Consider the following 19,530-nt stretch of genomic DNA (forward strand, 5'->3'; position numbering starts at 1 on the left):
ATTTTAATTCCACACTTGAGCCCTTCTTTTATTTTCGTCATTGGTCCTTCAATGTACAGATTCAACAGTAGAGGCGAATGACTAAGTCGCTGTCTTAGGCCTTTTTAGTGCGAGCACTTCATCTTTCCCCATAACTTACCCCTATTTTTCTCAAAATTTCTAACATCTTGCACCATTTTACAATGTCGAATTCTTTTTCCAGGTCGACAAATCCTACGACCATGAGTGAAAATAAATTCTGTGAATTGCTTCTGTTCACGCTAAATATAACATTGCAGTTCCGATAGCAACCAATGTTAAAAATCACTTACGCTCCACAACATACTAGAACGAAAAAAACGTCCACAGAAAACTCGCCCTACATGGGAAAGCTTAAGACAACGGTCTACATGCAGCCATCTCGGTCAACGTCTGACCACAATCTCCCAACGTCGTAAGCGTGTTCCCCACAATCTTAGTAACTAGCAACGTCAAACAATTTCTCAGCAGTGACAAACATATAATTGTTCCATCGAAAAATTAATGTTATGTAATTATTCATCGCGATTCTGGTACCATTCCCGGAGCCACAGTACCATAGCGCGCTGCTAGAGGTGCCTAAACAAAATGGCGCAGCCCACTGACAGAGTGGAGATCAGTCACGCCAGTTTCTATTGCCTCCACTAGTGGTGTGCTGCTGCACTGTGGTGCAGGAATTTCAATGTGTACCATGACTGCAGAAATGTATCTACAAACAAACAAAAAATTAATCACGCAACTTTATTTTGTTTTCGAGGTACTAATTATAACCTCATGACAACCCCTCCAACTAATAGAACTTACAGTGCTCTTTCAGACAGATCATACCGGGCCAACATTTGCGCTCCCAGAAGGCGCTAACGTTCCACGAGCGCAGTTGAGTGCTGAGCGCTCCAGCTTCCCCCACCACTTTGCTATTCCGAGCAGCTGTGAGTGAGACGGCTATATTGCTAAAGGTTTCACAAGCAGGAAACGTAGGAAGGCGCGTTTTCAACACAATGCAGCTACCTCTAAGAGAAGAATGTTGCTGGATGCTTTTATAAGCAGGCATTTATGCCGTGTGTGTATTTTTAACTTTTTATTTTTCTGACAAAGCAATTACTTTTATTACTGGATCAAATAACTGTATTATCTAATGCTAATAAGGTGAGCAGAAACACAAGAAACATTATATACAGGCATTTATCTTTATGTTGCGATAATGAATTACGAATGGGTCCACCGTTTTGTAAGTACACAAATTATTGTTTTATCACCCAAACATGTTTCGCCGGTTGTGGCTTTCTCAATGGCTTTTTTTGTATTTTATTTTCGTTTTGTTTCTCGTTGTATGTGTCCTGTAGCTGCCGACCAAAATGAGCCACAGGGCTAAATTAGCGCACCATGTCATCATTGTAATATTTGGATAGTCCTGAGCTGCCACAGGTTTGTTATGTTCCAAATTCATTTTTGTGTAGTTTAGCTGAACGTTTTCTCCTGCTAGTTTGTAAACACTGAGTCTCACTATGCTGCTGTGGCTTGAACACATGTGTCCTAGCCATAGCAAATTAGCAAGATGCAGTATTTACAAACGAGCAGGAGGTCACAGCTCAGGACTATCCATATACTACAATGACGACATGGTGTACTAACGCAGACCTGTGGCTGATTTTGGTTGGTAGCCACAGGATACACACACTCTAAAAAGTATTAGTAAAATAAAATAAAAAAAGCCACTGAGGACGCCACAACTGTCGTGAAACATGTTTGGGTCGTAACACAAAACAATAATTTATGTACTTGCGAAAAGGTGGATCCTTCCTTAATTCATTATTATTTTTCTGCAAGCACGCGAACTGAACTCAAAATCTAATATGATAGTTACGTTGTCATGTTTGTAAATCTACAAAAGTTTTAACTTTATAACATATAATAATGCTTGAAGTATGGTTCGTGATACAGTCAAACACATGGAGTTACGCAGTTATGACCTATTATGACGTGAACGCTGGCGGGACTTAGTCACTTTCATAAGAGAAGAGAAAAGTTCACACAGATTGTTGAACCGAACCTCGAAATAAGTTTAGCGGATTGTCTGTGCAGTTGAGGATACTGATTTTGGGGTAACGTTTTATAAAAGCGTGGTAAATTTCTGGATTGGACAAACAAGTTGCTGATCTGGGTGCTTCACTGTACATCTATTACCCCACGTCGGAAGTAATAAGATACATCAACAGCGAAAAGCGAAAGTGGTCTGCCAAATAAATCGAAACCCATCTTCATTTGTGCTATTTCTCGGTTTCTCTTTCAGATCTCATAGTGAAATTTTCAATTACTAAAACGTAGTCATCGTGTCTGGTCCACGAATGACTGCCTTGAGTTACAAGAAATGTTTCGCTTCATGAACTTGAAGTTGATATTTCCATAGGATTGCTTTTTATTGATATCGCCAATCCTGTCCGCCATTTCTCTTACCAAATAATTCTCCCCTTGCATTAAGACACTCAATGAATCATATACATTTTGTGATCAAAAGTATCCGGACACCTGGCTGAAAATGCCTTACAAGTTCGTGGTGCCCTCCATCGGTAATGCTGGAATTCAGTATGGTGTTGCCCCACCCTTAGCCTTGATCACAGCTTTCACTATCTCAGGCATACGTTCAATCAGGTTCTGGAAGGTTTTTTGGGGAATGGCAGCCCATTCTTCAAGAAGTGCTGCACTGAGGAGAGGTATCGACGTAGGTCGGTGAGGCCTGGCATGAAGTCGGCGTTCCAAAACATCCCAAAGGTGTTCTATAGGATTCAGGTCAGGGCTCTGTGCATGTCAGTCTATTACAAGGATCTAACCACTCCGCCACAGGCCGTGCATTGTGAACAGGTGCTCGATCGTCTTGAAAGATGCAATCGCCATCCCCGAATTGATATTCAACAGCTGGAAGCACGATTGTGCTTAAAACATCAATGTAGAGCTGCGCTGTGATAGTTCCACCCAAAACAACAAGGGGTGCAAGCCTCCTCCACGAAAAACACGACCACACCACAAAACCATCACCTTCGAATTTTATTGGTGGCACTACACACTGGCAGATGACGTTCACCGGACATTCGCCATATCCACACGTTGCCGCTGGATCGCCACATTGTGTACGGTGATTCGTCACTCCACATAACGTTTTTCCATTGTTCAATCGTCCAATGTTTACAGTCCTTACACCAAGCGAGGCATCGTTTGGCATTTAGCGGCGTGATGTGTGGCTTATGATCAGCCGCTCGACCATGAGATCCAAGTTTTCTCACCTCCCACCTAACTGTCATAGTACTTGCAGTGGATCCCGATGCAGTTTGGAATTCCTGTGTGATGGTCTGGACAGATGTCTGCCCATTACACATTACGGCCCTCTTCAACTGTCGGCGGTCTCTGTCAGTGAACAGACGAAGTCGGCCTGTACGCTTTTGTGCTGTACGTGTCTCCTCATGTCTCCCCTTCACTATCACATCTGAATGTGATGTTTAGGAGTGTGGAAATCCCACGTACAAACGTATGACACAAGTGACACCCAGTCACTTGACCACGTTCGAAGTCCGTGAGTTCCGCGGAACGCCCCATTGTGCTCTCTCACAATGTCTGATGACTACTAAGGTCGCTGATATGGAGTACCTGGCAGTAAGTGGCAGCACAATGCACCTATTTTGAAAAAACTTATGTTTTTTTTGGGGGGGGGGGGGGTCTCCGGATACTTTTGATCACACAGTATAATTAGTGACGTCGATCGTAAAAGATTTTGTCACTACTCTTCTCACTGTAAACTCAGTTTTTTCCCCTAATGGACTCTTTCAGTTCCGCCTGCATTCACCGTCGTTCATCAGAAGGCAAATGAGTCATACGCTCTTTCTGGTTAGTGCTTAATGACGATCCAGTGAATGTTTTTCCTTGTCATAATAGTGCCACTTCATACTAAGCAAGTTGCGTGGCCTTTAAGGGATTCGAAAAAATAATGTAATTTCCATTTGTCATTGAACGATGTGGCTTCTCCACTTTCCTTTTTTGGCATCGGTACAGACGCCAGCAGTATTTCTAGAGAAGAACATAATTGTAATTTAACGCAAACAGTACTGTCAGCAAAGTGCTCGAAATCTGAAAAGCCGAATGCTTTGCTCTACCGGTGTCCGGCTGCAGCATTCATTGTCCGCTTCCTCCTTACCCCTCAATCTAATTCGCCGCTGCGGCTCGGAGCGCTAAGGAAAAGTAATGCCACATTCTAAGAAAAGAGTACATTTGCAGATGTAGGCTACATCTGGTGTACACTGTCCCACGTTTCCTTTTATTTCTCGCAATCCTCGACGTTAAAGCCTGGGGGCATCGCGGTTCAGCGCCGCTGTGCAGTGCCTTCCCTGTGGGTAGTGTGACCACTACATTGCTCCCCATAGCGACGACTTCACACTGCCATACATGCAGTTGCAACTACTTGGCAGATAGTTTCAGGCTTGTTTTTAGAAAGTGAGCCTTTCACCTTCATTTTCTAGCATACTGATTCTCAAGGGAAATGCGGCTATACACACATAAGATGGTTAGCACACTGGACTCGCATTCGGGAGGACGACGGTTCAACCCCGTCTCCGGCCATCCTGATTTAGGTTTTCCGTGATTTCCCTAAATCGTTTCAGGCAAATGCAGGGATGGTTCCTTTGAAAGGGCACGGCCGATTTCCTTCCCAATCCTTCCCTAACCCGAGCTTGCGCTCCGTCTCTAATGACTTCGTTGTCGTCGGGACGTTAAACACTAACCACCACCACCACACATAAGACGCAAGTGAATTCCAATGCGTACCAAGCAACTCGTGGCGGAAAATAAGTGGCCCATGCACCACCCCTGAGATTCGCACTCTGTCTTCCCATGACCACGCACTTACCGACAACAACAACAAAGCACTGCACAAGCTCCCACCAACCAGTGAGTTTACAACTATGACTACATACATATTCCGCAGCAACATGGTTCCTGGCAGAGAGCACCTTGTACCACTGCTAGTAATTCCCTTTGCTATTCGACTTGTAAATGGAGCGAGAGAAAAACGACTGTCTGTATGTTTCAAAAGAGCTCTAATTTCTCTTTTCTTCGTGGCTCCTGCACGAGATGCACGTGGTGGCAGTACAAATGTTCTTCCGCCTGTCGCAAAATCCTATTATCTAAATTTTTCTAATAGTATTTCGAGAAAAGACAGTCTTCTTTCCAGTGATTTCCATTTGAGTTTACGGAGCATTTCCACAATACTCATGAGCTGATAGCAAAAATCGGTAACAAATCTGGCAGGACGCCTCTTAACAGCTACCAAGTCTTGATTGAATTGACCTGGTGGGTATCCAAATAGACGAACAGTACCCGGCAATTGGTCGTGTTAGTGTTCTGCACGCGTTCTCCTTTATAAATGAGCAACATTTTCCCATAATTCTCCACATAAACCGAAATCGACCGTTCGCCTTCCCTGCAAACGATCTGACGTGCTTGTTCCGTATCACATCGCTTCGGAACGTTACACCAAGAGATGTGACTGTGTCAGGCACAGAGCTTATACTGTAACATTACATGATCGTTGTTCCTACTCATCTGCATTAACCCAGGAGTGGGCGCGTGAGGTACACCTGTCAGCCAGCGGTTTTACATTGTGATTATTTCCGTTACATTTAAAGTTGCAGCGTTCCCACGCTCAGTACCTTTCAAATCGGTGCATTGTTGAAGATCCGTTTACAGTTAATGTCAGTTGAACAGCTAAACACAGAGCAGCAAGACGTTGAAGTGAGTTGGGGTAAAACTGTCCACCACGCGCCTATCTGCGTAAGAATTTCTTAAGGTATGTGTTTTATTTTTTAAAACATTTTTCATAGTAAATTCCCTGTATGTGCAATATTTAAAATTTTTATTAATCTGAATAAAATAACTATGTTAACTAAAGTGATTACTTACGCAGTCTTCAACATGTACTATAATTTACAGAAACTGATACTCATAAATATGTTTTTATTTTAGTGATGTGAGATCCGAAGAAAAGAAGAGTGGATGTGACTTCCGACCCTGAAGTGTGGATGAGCTGCTCGAGAAAGATGCAGAGAGTGATGGAAATGACGTATTTGATTCTGAAGAATCTTATTCAAATGAAGATGGTCATCTAATGGAAAGCGATCATAATAGCGAAACTGAACAATCTGCAGATGAATACGATAATAAGAACTGTGAGTCTCGTATTTCCTTTTATCTTGGGAAGGACAGTAAAACAAAATGATCTCATTTTCCTAAAAGAAACGCAAGAACAAGGTCAGAGAATATAATAACTCATTTACCTGGCCACACTATGCATGCATCTGCAATACTTTCAGAAAGCTACAAGATTTTTTCTTACACAGCAGTGTTTACAAAACTATATTCAACTGCAGAAATAGTTATGTAAGAAATTTGAAAAGCAAATTTCAGAGACATAGAAGCTAGATTCACTGATGAGACTGAAATAAGAGCACTTTTCGGTATACTCTACCTAATAGGAACTCTATGAAGTTCTAATAAATAAAAAAAAAAAAAAAAAAAAAAACACTGAATTACGGCAAGGTGCACGTGTTCCACTGGGCATAAATTTAACAGTTACACCACAAGACAATTCCAGAGAAGGTTCCATAGGACGTGGCTACGAGTGTGGAAGGTAGAAAGACAAGTCAACTAGAAAATGATGTCATAAATGTGAAAAGTGGATATGTTCGCCACATTTGCAAAGCGTATGTGTTAGCTGTCTCTGAAATAAATTATTGAAATATTTTTTTGGATATCTGTGTTTTATTTCCATCCCATACATATACAAACATAGAAAAAGAAACTAAAGAACATTTGATAATCATTGCAATGAGTAATTAAGAAACACAAATGGGGGACAGGAGTCCTCTACGCGCCTAACCCAGTAACGATACAGCACGCGCCTACTGCAGTGTTAACTTACATTTTCCAGCATTTATACCAAGCTACCGTTCATCGTACAAAACAGAAATTCTGTTCGATTCATCCCGTATACTGCTAGAGCAACTCAACGACGACACTTTTGCGTACATTAGAGCAGTAGAAGCAAACAGTCGCCGATTGCTGCTTACAGTCGGCTCAGTGCACTTAGGGTGGGGTGTTGCCAAAAGATGTCAGTTACTCTGTTTAAGTGTAACATAACTTCCGGAAGACGAAATTCGTGTGTCGCAGACCGATATCCGACGACGAGTTTACATGTTAAACTCTGAATTTCTTTTGGTGACCCAGTCAAACGTTTCTTCTCGGATAGACGATTGTAGATACCATATGGCCTCAGGAAATCAGCTGTTTTGTTGTCCTATGTGGTAAGGACGATGGCTGTTTCCCTTCAGTCAAATGTAACTCAGTCTAATATTTCCTACTACATCTTTGTTGCACAAGAAAAAAAGACGGAAAATGAGCAAGTTTCAAAAACGTTGAGCGTTTACATGGGATACAAAGTCGAATGTGGATGTGGGTATTCGGCACTTAGAACCGCTTTTCAGAATCGATACTAGTTATTTTTTACAAGATCAGCCAGAAGCAGTATTGGAAAACCGGTTTACGAAGAGCGGTTTTTGGAGCCCCTTGTAAATGTAATGCTGACGTTCACTTAATAAACCAGCCAAGACGTGGAGAGGGGGGGGGGGGGGCAAGACGTAGGGGGATGGGGTCAAATGTTAGTAACAGCTGGAAGTAGACTAACTACGCTAAAATTTGGGAAAAAAAGCTGGACAGAAGTCGGTTTTGCGTCTCGTACAAGACATATTATCACTCCTACCCATAGATTATGCAAGAGTACAAGAGCATCTTTTTAATCTAGTCTGGTTGTTCATTATAAGTGTCACACTGAAAATCATAAGCGTCCTATTGTTGTCACTGGTAATTTCTACTTTTTTTTAGACCCATTTACATCATATTAAACACGCCCGGAAAAGAGGCTGTTTTATTGAGACAGATTCTGCATTTCCAGAATGCTGAAAGGCGCTGACACAGTGCAGCATCGTCAACTGCTAATAAAGATTCGATCGTACGGAGTATCTTCACGGACATGTGATTTCCTCCAGGAATATTTGACGAATGAAGCCCAGTATGTTACACTGGACTGTGAAAGCTCTACAGAAACGAAAGTAACATCACGTGTGCCCGGTGAAAGCGTAATAGGACCTCCGATGCTTTCAATCTACATGAACTATTGAATAGAGGAACTACTTACCAGCTAGGATCAGCAGCACTATACGGCTGAACAGAAAAGTATCATCGCTGGACAAGCGTAGCAAATTTCAGAAAAATCTGAACAATATTTCCACTAGGTATAGTTAATGTGTACAAGGTGGATAGGTATAATACGCAACAAATCGATTTATTTCTTTAAATTTTCATTAATGGGTAACTCGCTAAGTCGTTCCTAAGCTTCAACAAGGTCTGTGTTGGCTGACACCGGTTGTCAGCCGGATGCCAGCCACTTCACGCTCTATTTACGTGATATGTGAACTTCTGCTAACAAAGTAAGGCCACGGACAAACATCGCTAACGCTGTCAATCAACTATGCAGGACGAAACCAGTCACAGGAACAGAATCGGTCACGTGGGTTCCTGGGGGCGGCCTGAGGAGTGTGGCCGAGTGAAGTTCCCTGTTCTCAGGCAGCTCTCAGACCTTTAGACCTTCCTTCCGCTCATCTCCGGCCATGAGGGTCCCACATTGTACAAAAGATTTCAGACTTCATTTCTGTATTCCTTAAGAATAGACAACAAACCATGCTATGATTCAGTTTCAGTAGTAAACTTTGGCATTTCTGGATCCACACCCTGCAGACATTTCCTAAACAGCGGATGCCCAATCGCTTCTGAAGTCCTTCCTACCGGCCAAATCTTAAAGCACTTGCACAGATAGCAGCGTTCATTAAAGCTGGACACGTGTGAGATAACAGCCTCAATAAAGAAAACGAATCCGATATTATCCGATTACAAGGTTAAAATGCAATGCAAGTGTAAAGGAAATCACATGATAGGCGGTAGTCCGACCAGTTCTAGTGTACTGGCTCAGTATTTGGAGTGTGCGTGACAACAGACATGTAACAAATCCAGACATGAGTTGTCTGTATCGTAATAAGGTCGGTAGGCCTGTACCCAAGTGTAACAGAAATGGTCGGGGAACTTAAAAGGAAGAATGACGTCATAGCTCTAGCGAAACACTGTTGAATGAATTCAGAGTAGATTTATTTGCAGAAAACTGTGCTATAATAATCGTTCAAATGGCTCTGAGCACTATGAGACTTAAGTTCTCAGGTCATCAGTCCCCTATAACGTAGAACTACTTAAACCTAACTAACCTAAAGACATCAAAGACATCCATGCCCGAGGCAGGATTCGAACCTGCGACCGTAGCGGTCGCACGGTTCCACACTGTAGCGCCTGCAACCGCTCGGCCACCGCGGTCGGCTGACAGGTAGAGAGGGCGCCAGAGTGCTTTAGTGCTGTTACTAGTCCTGGTAGGGCACACAGCGGCGTCAACAGCTTCATATATTGAGGCACACAGATGTGCCCCAAAAGACATGGTCGGATGTCTTTAACATCATATACGTAGATGCCATCGTCGGGTATTTGACAGGTAGAGCGGGCGCCTGACTGCATTAGTGCTGTAACCAGTCGTGGTAGGGTTCATAGCGACGTCAACAGCTTCAGATATTGAGGTACACAGATGTGCCACGTACTCATGTCAGACAGCGTTATCAGCACTTGCCACAGTTTGAAAGGATCCGCACTGTAGGTCCAAGTTGGTCGAATAGTGCAACATCCACATTTGTGGAACATTAGAATGTGACAGTGGCCCATTTCTGGTCTACATCGGAACGCGAGGGCTACATTCTCGTCGTCAAGGCTCCAGTCGACCACGGCTGACCACCACGCACTGTGTAACAAGCTAACAGTAGCCTCTTCACATATGCAGTTGCCGTCGTAAAACAAGTTACAGTCTGTGGCATCCCGCACCAGTGGTCGGACACTACCAGCAGCCGGACTAGGCAGTTACTGTCCCAAGCGAAGGATGCCGTGAAATGTAAATGCCGTGTGACCTCCCGTCTGGTAGACCGTTCGCCTGGTGCAAGTCTTTCGATTTGACGCCATTTCGGCGACTTGCGCGTCGATGGGGATGAAATGAAGATGATTAGGACAAAAGAACATCCAGTCCCTCAGTGGAGAAAATCTCCGACCCAGCTGGGAGTCGTTGTGTTTGGTCGTTGCGGACGTCACAAGACATCCGTTCAAGTTGATCGTTTATTCCTTCACTGAGGTTTTTTTTTTTATTACAGAGAGCACGCAGCCCTCTGACCGAACACGCTGAGCTACCGTGCCGGCGTCCACTCAGATACAGGGGGCGGACTAAGGATTCCGTTAACACCACAACACAGACAGTTGCGCCTGGAGTGGTTCCGTGGCCAGGAAACATGGACTGTTGATGAATGGCATCGCACTGCAGTACCCAGGACGATCATCGTCGGCAGGCATGGCGGCGACCTGGGAAGAAGTCCTACACCTCCAATGCTTTGGCGAGGCACAGTGATATCCGTCGTGGTGTCACAGAGTTGGTGATTAAGGAAACTAACGGCAAGTCGCGGACATCTTGGCTTCACCTGCGTTACCTCTCATGCAACAGTATTTCAAAGACTCTCTTCCACGGTTCACATAAACTTGACCATTTGTGCTGCACTTTTTTTGTGTACTTTCAATATCCCCTATTAGTACTATGTGATATGGTTCCTGCTCACTTGAGCAGAATACTACAGTGTTTTGTAAGCGATCTATTTTGTAGACTGACTGCATTTTCCAAGTATCCTGCCAATGAAACGAAGTCGGCTGATTGCTTGCATTATAAACGACTGAGCTACATCTACATCTACGTGATTACTCTGCTATTCACAATAAAATGCCTGGCAGAGGGTTCAATGAACGACATTCTAGCTGTCCCTCTCCACCGTTCCACTCTCGAACGACACGCGGGAAAAACGAGCACTTAAATTTTTCTGTGCGACCCCTGATGTCTCTTATTTTATCGTGATGATCATTTCTCCCTATGTAGATGGGTGCCAACAGAATGTGATTGGTGATTGAACTTTCATGAAAAGATCTCGTCGCAACGAAAAACGCCTTTAAAAAAAAATGATTGCCACTCCAATTCACGTACATGTCTGTTACACTATCTCCCCTATTTCGCGATATTACAAAACGAACTGCCCTTCTTTGTACTTTTCCGATGTCATCCGTCAGTCCCACCTGATGCGGATCCCACACCGCACAGCAATACTCCAGAATATGGCGGACAAGCGTGATGTAAGCATTTTCTTTAGTAGACCTGTTGCACCTTCTAAGTGTTCTGCCAATGAATCGCAGTCTTTGGTTTGCTCTAATACGATTATTCCATTTCATATCCCTACCAAGCGTTAGTCTCTGATATTTGTATGAGTGATAGATTCCAATAGTGACTCATTGCTATTAGGTCCGTTTTACACTGGGACACCGGTGACTGTGATGAACACTGTCGGATCACTTGTGCCCGACACCGCAGGTACTGCTAGCTGATTAGTTAATGAAATGGACTCGTACATGGGTAGCAACTAAATTTCGCTAGAGTTTTATGGTCCGAAAAATAAGGTGCTAAATTTTAAAAAAGAACATACAAATTACTAATTTTGTTTTCCTCATCCATGCTCTTCTCACTGAAATCAGGCACAAAGTTCGTTATAATTTCTTGCCACGCATTCGTTTTCATCACTTTGTTGGGGCTTTTCACATCCCAAATAACAGGATTACTTTCTATTTCACTTATAAAATCTTCCGTGTTAATCAAATCTAAACTCATAGCAACAGTGCGTACAGTATAATGTACAATGAATGTTTGGAGGCACTGTCTCAGAAATTACTGCCTGTCAGTTGGCAAATCTGCAGCGCTGTGTCTGTGATCTGTGTCCCATTGACTCCAATTCAAACTAATGCATATCCGGCGGTGACTGCTGTGAACACACTGACCCTGTCAGTCACATGTGGCGAGGCTGAGTCACTGCTGGGTCACAGTGGCTCGGTGAGGCAGTCTAGTGTCCCGGTGTGAACGCTCCTGTTCAAACTAATGTATCTCTGCCTGTGACCGTCGCTGGTGACCGTCACCAGTGTCCCAGTGTGAAATGGGCTGTATAATCACTGAATACAAAATTGTTCAAATGAGTGTGTGTGAAATCTTATGGGCCTTAACTGCTAAGGTCATCAGTCCCCAAGCTTACACACTACTTAACCTAAATTATCCTAACGACAAACACACACACCCATGCCCGAGGGAGGACTCGAACCTCTACCGGGATCAGCTGCACAATCCATGACTGCAGCTTCTGAGACCGCTCGGCTAATCCCGCGCGGCAGTCACAGAATACTACGAGGATCTTGCTGAAATTCGTGAGCAACCCATTGTTAAAATTCAAATTCCAACAATGTAACAAAAAGGACTCAGGATCATAATCTACAGACTTTCCAACACACGTTACGATAATGAAACGTCATTAATGTCTATTTTCCAAAATGACAGACATCGATCTTTCGTTTCGACAGGGTGCTGTCATTTAATTCATTGTTAAAGAGGGCAAATCTGCTGTTGAATTTCACATCAGACTTCAACGTGCCTATGTCTGCATGGGTGCTAGCAGGGTTAGGAGGTGGTTGAAGCATTTCCAAGATGGGAAAACGCGTATCTAATATGAGCCTCGTAGCAGTTGCCCGCAAACTTCCTCCACGGAACGCAACCAGGAAAGAACTGGTGAGCTCATTACAGAGGACACGCGTGTTACAGTGAACGAAATCGCTGCTAAGCGTGCATTAGGACACAGTGCATGCGCAAAACGATACAAAGCTTAAGTTATTGCAAGTTTGTGTCCGATGGGCTCCATGATTATTGCCCGAAGACGGTAACCTACAGAGAAGAACCATCGGCCAAAATCTTCAGAGATTTCAAAATGAAGGTGATGGTTTTTGGACGAGTATTGTGATAGGAGATGAAAGTTGTAAGGATGGAAAGCTAACACTACGAGACGGCGAAGGACTTTCAGAAAGCAGGGCAACACTGTCTTCATGCAGCTGGAACATAGTTCTGTCGGAAGGGTATGTTCAGACTTGCAGAACATTGGCGAAACCGTGTGCAAAGAAATGGAGATTAAGTTGAAAAGTGGGAGAAATATCTCTAGATTACGATGATGCACATGGCTTCATTAAAAAAAACAACAAGAGATTTAAAAATTGTTGCTCACTACTTTTAGCATGATAATTCCACGTTTTTGCTTTCGTGAAGTGAAAAATTTGATACTTTATACACTTGAACTTTTACAGGCTGATTCCAATGTTCGCATCACTTTGAAATTTTAGCAAGATTCATTCAAATAACTGTTCGCTTCGTTCATAACATGTTTTGTAACAAAACCTTGCAAAATCTATATAAACACACTTACTGTTGTAGCCTTTAGACGAGGAAGAAGTACTGTCGCATCGAAATACAGTCTCTGGTCGACCAGCGCCCTCTGCTTCACATCCTTCGGATAGAGAGATTCATCCTTTCCGTAGCGTGACACCAGGTAAGTGGCGATTACGTGGCTGCCACAAGCGGAACATTATTACAGCGTTACAGAGATTGTGAGAATGGAACAATGGAGTATATGAGCCGACACAGAAAATCACCGCTGGACATACCTGTCGTGAAGAATCAAACCATTGTCATCTATGGCTGGTACCATGTGTTCTGGATTTATCTGAAATAACAGAGGCAGTATTTAGTAAAAATCAGAGCTTTGGGGACTAACATAATCAAATGAATACTAAAATACTAAACTCACTAGACTGTTTCACTGGCTCAAATGGCTCTGAGCAATATGGGATTTAACATCTGAGGGCATCAGCCCCCTAGAACTTAGAACTACTTAAACCTAAATAACCTAAGGACATCACACACACACATGCCCGAAGCAGGATTCGAACCTGCGACAGTAGTAGTCGCGCGGTTCCGGTCTGAAGCGTCTAGAACCGCTCGGCCACAGCAGCCGGTTGTTTCACTAGTGACTGGCGGAAATCTCATAGCATGTCTACGATAGCTTGGTGTCGATAGTGATTCACCACCAGACTTGGATGTAGCTGCAGAAGAAGAAGGCAGCTCGTGGCTGCAAGAAACTCTTTATTGCTGTTTATTTACAGTCATTCTGTCTTCGATGCTGCTAGTGTTGATCCCTAGCGAGCACTACAGATACACCAACACCTTGTCTCTCGGTGTGTTTAGCTCTCAATCTCCTCTGGCCAGCAGTAGCGCAGGCTCTGTGCTGCCGTTACTACTGTATCCGAGTATGTGTCGAATTTCCCACCTGTAGCACGATGGCAAAGAGTCGGCTGCCGTCACCGAGAAAGCGGCAAACAGCATCTTGCCCCAATCTCACAGGGCAGAGGAGTCCTACGTTTGGACCTTGGCACATTCAGAGATGCATGGATCCCAACATCGCAGACCTTTGAAGGTGGCAGAGTGAAGAGCTACCCACACACACAGTCAGGCAGCAGTCAAAGGCTGGTGCTAGAGAAAGATGGCTGCCTTCCATTTCTGGATGTTAAACGGAAAGGTGACGGCTCGGTGGGACATTCTGTCTATCGCAAGCCCACTCACACTGATTTGTACTTGTATTCTAGTTCCAAAGAGAAAGATGGCTGCCATCCATTCCTGGATGTTTTGTTTAAACGGAAAGGTGACGACTCGGTTGGACATTCTGTCTATCGCAAGCTCACTCACACTGATTTGTACTTGCATTCTTTTAGTTGCCATCATCCATCCCAGACCATCAGTGTACTTCAAACTCTTGTGCATAGGGCACATCCGGTTTCGATTGCAGAGAATTTGCCTAAAGAACTAGCACATTTAAGGGCGGTGTTCAGAGACAATGGATACTCGATCCGGCAAATAACAATGCCTTCTCAACTAGAGCGAGGAACCGGGAAGTGAATACACAGGAGAACGTGCCAGCCAAGCCCCTAGCTTTTCTTCCCTTCGTTGGAAATATCTCCTTCAAGATAGGGAGGATTCTTAATAATTTTCGTGCAAAAGTGCTTTTTCGTCCTCCTTCTAAGATTTAGGATTTGCTGGGATCGGTGAAGGATGATTTTCTACTGCGGGAGGCGGCAATTTACAAAATACCGTGTCAATGTGGTATGGCCTATATACACAAATGGCCATTAACATTGCTGCACCACGACGATGACGTGCTACAGACGAGAAATTTAATCGACAGGAAGAAGATGCTGAGATATGTAAATGATTAGCTTTTCAGAGCATTCGCAAAAGGCTGGCGCCGGTGACGACACCTACAACGTGTTGACTTGAGGAAAGTGTCCAACCGATTTCTCATACACAAACAGCAGTTGACCGGCGCTGCCTGGTGAAACGTTGTTGCGATGCCTCGTGTAAGGAGGAGAAATGTGTACCATCACGTTTCCGACTTTGATAAATGTCGGATTGTAGCCTATCGCGATTGCGGTTTATCGTATCGCGACATTGCAGCTCGCGTTGGTCGCGATGCAGCGACTGTTAGCAGAATATGGAATCGGTAGGTTCAGGAAGGTAATACGGAACGCCGTGCTGGATCCCAAAGGCCTCGCATCACTAGCAGTCGAGATGACGGGCATCTTATCCGCAAGGCTGTAGTGGATCGTGCAGCCACGTTTCGATCACTGAGTCAACAGACGGGGACGTTTGCAAGACAACAACCATCTGCACGAACAGTTCAATAACGTTTGCAGCAGGATGGACTATCAGCTCGGAGACTACAGCTGCGGTTACCCTTGACGCTGCATCACATGCAGGAGTGCCTCCGATTGTGTACTCAACGACGAACCTGGGTGCACGAATGGCAAAACGTCTTTTTTTTCGGATAAATCCAGGTTCTGTTTATAGCATCATGATGGTCGCATCCGTGTTTGGCGATATCGCGGTGAACGCACATTGGAAGCGTGTATGCGTCATCGCCATACTGGCGTAACACCCGGCGTGATGGCATGGGGTGCCATTGGTTACACGACTCGGTCACCTATTGTTCGCATTGATGGCACTTTGAACAGTGGACGTTACATTTAAGATTTGTTAACACCCGTGGGTCTACCCTTTATTCGATCCCTGCGAAACCCTACATTTCAGGAGGATAATGCACGGCCACGTGTTGCAGGTCCTGTACGGGCCTTTCTGGATACAGCAAATGTTCTACTGCTACCCTGGCCAGCACATTCTCCAGATATTTCACCAATTGAAAACGTCTACGCCAGTCACTATTCTTGATGAACTATGGCCGAGGCGTATCAAGGCCGTTATTATGGACAGAGGTGGTTGTTCTGGGTACTGACTTCTCAGGATCTACGCACCAAAATTACGTGAAAATGTAATCACATGTCATTTCTAGTATAATATATTTGTCCAATGAAAACCCGTTTATCATCTGCATTTATTCTTAGTGCAGCAATTTTAATGGCCAGTAGTGTAGTAGGACAGACAACGCGTACAGTGGATGAGCGTTGTACAGAACTGATGTTCTACACTCGCCTACTGCAACCCAGTAAGTCTGCAGTTGCGGAACATTGTATTTCTAACGGATATTCAATGGATGACGACAAAACTTCGATTTGGCCATAGCAACATCTTTTTGGGACTCTATTATTAAACAATCCGTTGAAATAAGCATTGCGGGAAATCTAATGAGCCGTCAAAGTGGTTACCATTTGAACAACGCATGGAATCTCGTCATCTCCGAAATTTTCTCGAGACAAAGACTCCAGAAGACCTCGATAGCTGCGGCCAGCGACAATACCAACGGCAACTGAGTACTGCAGTTCCACCAGCGAGGGCGCTATCGCTGGGTGGTATGGTCCTTCTGTGTCCGCGACTGCAACGCATGTGCGACAGTACTATCAGCTCACTATGTTAAGACGGAGCGGAGAACGCCTTCGCGAGTCCTCGTTCGGCTCACCTGAAGATGGCTGGCAGTTGTCCAGCAATGAAGTTTACGACGACCGGCTGCAAACCCGAACTCATTTTGAACACTGTATATGTGGCTCATACACGATGACGCGCCAGAACATTTTCGCAGCAACGTGCGTGTGCATTTGAAAATGCCGTCCAAGACAGTTTCGATTGGTCGGAGAGGCCCCACAGCTTTGCCTGTACATTCTACAGACCTCAGTTGACTAATGTTTTCACTAAGGTTCTTCAAGGAACTGATGGTCGACGTCACTCACGTCTTGTTCTATAACATTACTCATACTGATACTGACAATAATGTTTCAAATTTAGCATACTTCATGCTATTCATTCATTAGGTACTATGAAATGGTAATCATAATTATTTCTAAAGAAATAATGAAGACCTTTGGAGAGAAGAGAACCACGTGTATGAATATCAAGAGCTCAGATGGCAACCCAGTTCTAAGCAAAGAAGAGAAGGCAGAAAGGTGGAAGGAGTATATACAAGGTTTATACAAGGGCGATGTACTTGAGGACAATACTATGGAAATGGAAGAGAATGTAGATGAAGACGAAATGGGAGATACGATACTGCGTGCAGAGTTTGACAGAGCACTGAAAGACCTGAGTCAAAACAAGGCCCCTGGAGTAGACAACATTCCATTAGAACTGCTGACGGCCTTGGGAGAGCCAGTCATGACAAAACTCTACCAGCTGGTGAGCAAGATGTATGAGACAGGCGAAATACCCTCAGACTTCAAGAAGAATATAATAATTCCAATCCCAAAGAAAGCAGGTGCCGACAGATGTGAAAATGACCGAACTATCAGTTTAATAAATCACAGCTGCAAAATACTTACGCGAATTCTTTACAGACGAATCGAAAAACTGGTAGATGCGGACCTCGGGGAGGATCAGTTTGGATTCCGTAGAAATGTTGGAACACGTGAGGCAATACTGACCTTACGACTTATCTTAGAAGAAAGATTAAGAAAAGGCAAACCTACGTTTCTAGCATTTGTAGACTTAGAGAAAGCTTTTGACAATGTTGACTGGAATACTCTCTTTCAAATTCTAAAGGTGGCAGGGGTAAAATACAGGGAGCGAAAGGCTATTTACAATTTGTACAGTAACCAGATGGCAGTCATAAGAGTCGAGGGGCATGAAAGGGAAGCAGTGGTTGGGAAAGGAGTGAGACAGGGTTGTAGCCTCTCCCCGATGTTATTCAATCTGTATATTGAGCAAGCAGTAAAGGAAACAAAAGAAAAATTCGGAGTAGGTATTAAAATTCATGGAGAAGAAGTAAAAACTTTGAGGTTCGCCGATGACAGCAAAGGACCTGGAAGAGCAGTTGAACGGAATGGACAGAGTCTATAAGGAGGATATAACATGAACATCAACAAAAGCAAAACGAGGATAATGGAATGTAGTCAAATTAAATCGGTTGATGCTGAGAGAATTAGATTAGGAAATGAGACACTTAAAGTAGTAAAGGAGTTTTGCTATTTAGGAAGTAAAATAACTGATGATGGTCGAAGTAGAGAGGATATAAAATGGCAATGGCAAGGAAAGCGTTTCTGAAGAAGAGAAATTTGTTAACATCGAATATAGATTTACGTATCAGGAAGTCGTTTCTGAAAGTATGTATTTGGAGTGTAGCCATGTATGGAAGTGAAACATGGACGATAACTAGTTTGGACAAGAAGAGAATAGAAGCTTTCGAAATGGGGTGCTACAGAAGAATACTGAAGATAAGGTGGATAGATCACGTAACTAATGAGGAGGTATTGAATAGGATTGGGGAGAAGAGAAGTGTGTGGCACAACTTGACTAGAAGAAGAGATCGGTTGGTAGGACATGTTTTGAGGCATCAAGGGATCACAAATTTAGCATTGGAGGGCAGCGTGGAAGGTAAAAATCGTAGAGGGAGACCAAGAGATGAATACACTAAGCAGATTCAGAAGGATGTAGGTTGCAGTAGGTACTGGGAGATGAAGAAGCTTGCACAGGATAGAGTAGCATGGAGAGCTGCATCAAACCAATCTCAGGACTGAAGACAACAACAACAACAACAATGAAGTATGTGTAAAACGCGATGATTTGAGTTGTGCATCCTCCAGTTGTCTCGTACGCAACTCTTTAAAAGTCAGTCATGGTGACAACAAACTGAGTTACGTGACGTAGTACGAAAACAATGAGATTTATAAATAATAACTAGGAGGAAATACATCAGTTATCGACTATTTAAGTACTTTACTAAAATACATTTATAGCCTTCCAGTTGAAAAAAATGATGCACGAACAAAGAAAATTTTAACAAATTACAGTCCTTTCTATCTTTCTACTTTCTCCATGGAAGAATATGTAAACATGTAAACATGTGTTTGTTTGTGTGTGTGTGTGTGTGTTTGCGTGGGTGTGCTTCAAAAACGCAGAACTAATTATGAATTTTATATAAATATAAATACGACTCGTTACTG

The 19,530-nt window shown here is 43.6% G+C and overlaps 1 protein-coding gene across 3 annotated transcripts in view; it reads right to left on the reverse strand.

Annotated features, from left to right (window-relative positions):
• Positions 1-19,530, reverse strand: part of LOC126281405 (glutathione S-transferase D7-like) — a 91,059-nt gene that overhangs the window by 14,147 nt on the left and 57,382 nt on the right. For all 3 annotated transcript variants that reach the window (XM_049980342.1, XM_049980341.1, XM_049980343.1), the window contains 2 exons: positions 13,759-13,817; positions 13,521-13,662 (listed from right to left, as the gene is read on the reverse strand). In XM_049980342.1, the coding sequence (XP_049836299.1) occupies positions 13,521-13,662; positions 13,759-13,817 (201 nt within the window). The remainder of the gene's footprint in view (positions 1-13,520; positions 13,663-13,758; positions 13,818-19,530) is intronic.

This window comes from Schistocerca gregaria, chromosome 7 (genome assembly GCF_023897955.1).
Source record: "Schistocerca gregaria isolate iqSchGreg1 chromosome 7, iqSchGreg1.2, whole genome shotgun sequence".
Lineage (NCBI taxonomy): Eukaryota > Metazoa > Arthropoda > Insecta > Orthoptera > Acrididae > Schistocerca > Schistocerca gregaria.